Raw genomic sequence first — 2,611 nt, 5'->3', positions numbered from 1 at the left:
CATCTCCCGGGGCAGCCTGCGCCGGAGATCAGTGCAGCGCCCGCCAAGCGGGGTTCGAAAAAGGTCTTCAGCCCCGAGAAGAGGAGGAGACAGCCCTCGGAAAAACTGATTTTCATGCAGTCGCTCTTCCTGGAGGATCATCTTTTATCGCCAAAACTTAGAAGACTATGTAAAACCACCTAGCGTTTATATAGGCAAACGTGTCCAAGGGAATCGCGTCTGCTTTTCTGCAGCCGGAGGCTTTGCTGAGGTAGAAATAGATCTTATTCTGGTGCTGCAAAGACATCGAAGAATGAAGTTTTCAGCAACTGAAGACAGAATGGCTAACAACGTCAGTAGGAAGAAATGAGCGATCCAATGTGTTAGGGTTCGAGCTGTTGCTAAGCAACAAGGGCTCTATTCTGTTTCGTGCTTTTGTGCCCCAGTCTGTAACGGCCATTGGCTCCCTTTGGTGGAGAAAAGAGACATCTTACAAAGAAGAAGGGAAAAACTACTCTGTCGACTTTAAGGAAGCCAAATCGACATGTTAAATTAACCGATTCTCAACTATTGCAAATTTATAAGCTTTTCGTAGTTGAGGGAGTCATCGGAAGCACTCGATTTACAGTCATCCAAAGTGCTAAAGGCCATAGATATGGATTCAGAGTCCACACCGGGAAAGATAAGGATCTCGGAGCGGTCTATTTCAGGAACAAAGGCCATCCGGAATATGGAATACCCACACTACTGTGATCTCTTAAGAAAAATGAACATGCCTTTTGTGAAAGGAATTGAGGACAGACATGACTATGGTAGAATTGAGAAGAAATGCAACTCTACTTTTCTTAAATTTCACCCTTATCCACCTTCCACTGTGCCAGACTATCATTTACACTACCCTTATCCCCCGCCTTCTGGGCCACTTTACCCGTTATTCCCACTTCGTGATGATGTGCCCTTGGCTGACCCCTGCTCAGGGTTTTTGAGCCCCGGTGGCGATGCTGATTTAAAACCTGGCGTTGGCAGGACCATACCAAGCCTGGTGGATTTTAGTGACGTGAAACCTCAACATCGAGTTCCTAGGCCAGACGCAGGATTGCCAAGGACGCTAAAAAGGCAAAACGATGTACCAGAAGAACTAAAGCGAGACAGGAGGTGGAATTCCAGAGCAATACCAGACGTTTCCATCAGGGCGAGACTCGGAGGTAAATAAAGGGACACGAGCTTTACAATATTTAAATATTCAAACACGGGAGAAGAGCATGGATATAAGATTTAGTATTTAGCTGTTAATTTAACAAAGTTTTAAAGAACCGAATAAGGAATTCTTATATTTAACTTACAGATTGTAAAGAAAAGTGGTAAGAATGATAAGCCTTTTATAAACCTGTTGGTAAAACAACATTTGGTTTTTTAAAAGTGCATTCATTAGCGTAAGGGATCAACAGAAAGTATATTTCAGACAATTTATCCTAGACATATAAGTAACCTAGTTTTACCTCAAAAAGAAATTAAATCGCACTTTGATCATTGTGTAGCATGTCTCTTTATCATTCTCCCTTGAAAAAAAATAAAATTGATGGTTATGGAAGAGTTTGTTACAGGGGCTGAAATGAAATAGGAAAGTAGTCGAAAGTAAATTTAGGGTCTGGTAAGAACAGGAGCGGAGGAGAAGCGGCCCCTGCAGAAATAGCTCCGCCCCCGCCGCAGGCACGATCGGTGACCCGCACGGATGGCTGCGCCCCAGGATTTCTCTGCAGGCGCTCCCAGAGCCCCCACAGGCCCGGCTCACAAGCCAGCAGCGCTTCGAAAGAGCTGCGGGGCGTTTTCCTGTGTGGAAGGCGGCCGGGCAGGCAGCGAGCGAGCAGAGAGCACCGCTTTGAGCATGCGCAAAGGAAAAGGCCCAAGTCGCCCCGAGAGCTGCTGAGCTTGCTCTGGTGCCGGAGGCCGCCCCGGCCTTCCACGGCTCCGCTCAGCGCCCGGCCTCAGAGCAGAAGCCTGAGCAGACGCGGGGAGCAACAGCACCCCCACCGGACGGTGCAGCAGTGGGAGGCCGTGCTTCCTGCCACTCCACGGAGGATGGCCAGAGGCCCTCGAGACCCGGAAGGGGTAAGGAAAAGGTGATGGAAAGGAAAAGCCCCACGACATAACGCTTCCCAGCCCACCCTCCCTCCAGGTCCCCACTTTTGAGAGAGAGAAGCGTAGGATAAGAAGAGATGTTTTTAAAGGGCACGCCGGTCGTGGACTTAGCAGGTGGGCCGAGGGGAGGAAATTCCTTGGTTTGGGTTTTCGTATAAATAGCATAAATGAAGTTCAACAACCTAGTTTTAAGAAATAATTATAATCCACTGGAAATACTATCTAGGGAAATTAAGTATCACTAAGAATCGCTGCACTTGTCTCTAAAATCAATATTGTCTAAGGTGCAAAAAATGTTTTAAGTATTTGCATTGAGGGGACCGTTGCTTAGTTCAGGTCCATCTCATACAGTACATGTCACTGATTCTGAACTAATGACTACTCTTCAAATCCGTCAACAAAGGAGCCGATGTTTCATTGCATAATAGCATTCATCATCAATACTTCCTGAACGAAACCAAATTCATCTTTCATGGTAGTCCCATTTTACGTA

At 46.6% G+C, this 2,611-nt stretch overlaps 1 protein-coding gene across 1 annotated transcript in view; it reads left to right on the top strand.

Annotated features, from left to right (window-relative positions):
• SPATA48 (spermatogenesis associated 48) overlaps nt 1-2,611 on the top strand; it is a 33,428-nt gene that overhangs the window by 831 nt on the left and 29,986 nt on the right. The window contains exon 2 of the mRNA XM_015589421.1: nt 633-1,184. Coding sequence (XP_015444907.1) covers nt 633-1,184 — 552 coding nt within the window. The remainder of the gene's footprint in view (nt 1-632; nt 1,185-2,611) is intronic.

The sequence above is a fragment of the Pteropus alecto genome, unplaced genomic scaffold (assembly GCF_000325575.1).
Source record: "Pteropus alecto unplaced genomic scaffold, ASM32557v1 scaffold21, whole genome shotgun sequence".
In the NCBI taxonomy this organism is placed as follows: Eukaryota; Metazoa; Chordata; class Mammalia; order Chiroptera; family Pteropodidae; genus Pteropus; species Pteropus alecto.
The sequence above is the reverse complement of the archived record's forward strand: the minus strand, read 5'-3'. Positions and strand labels throughout refer to the sequence as shown.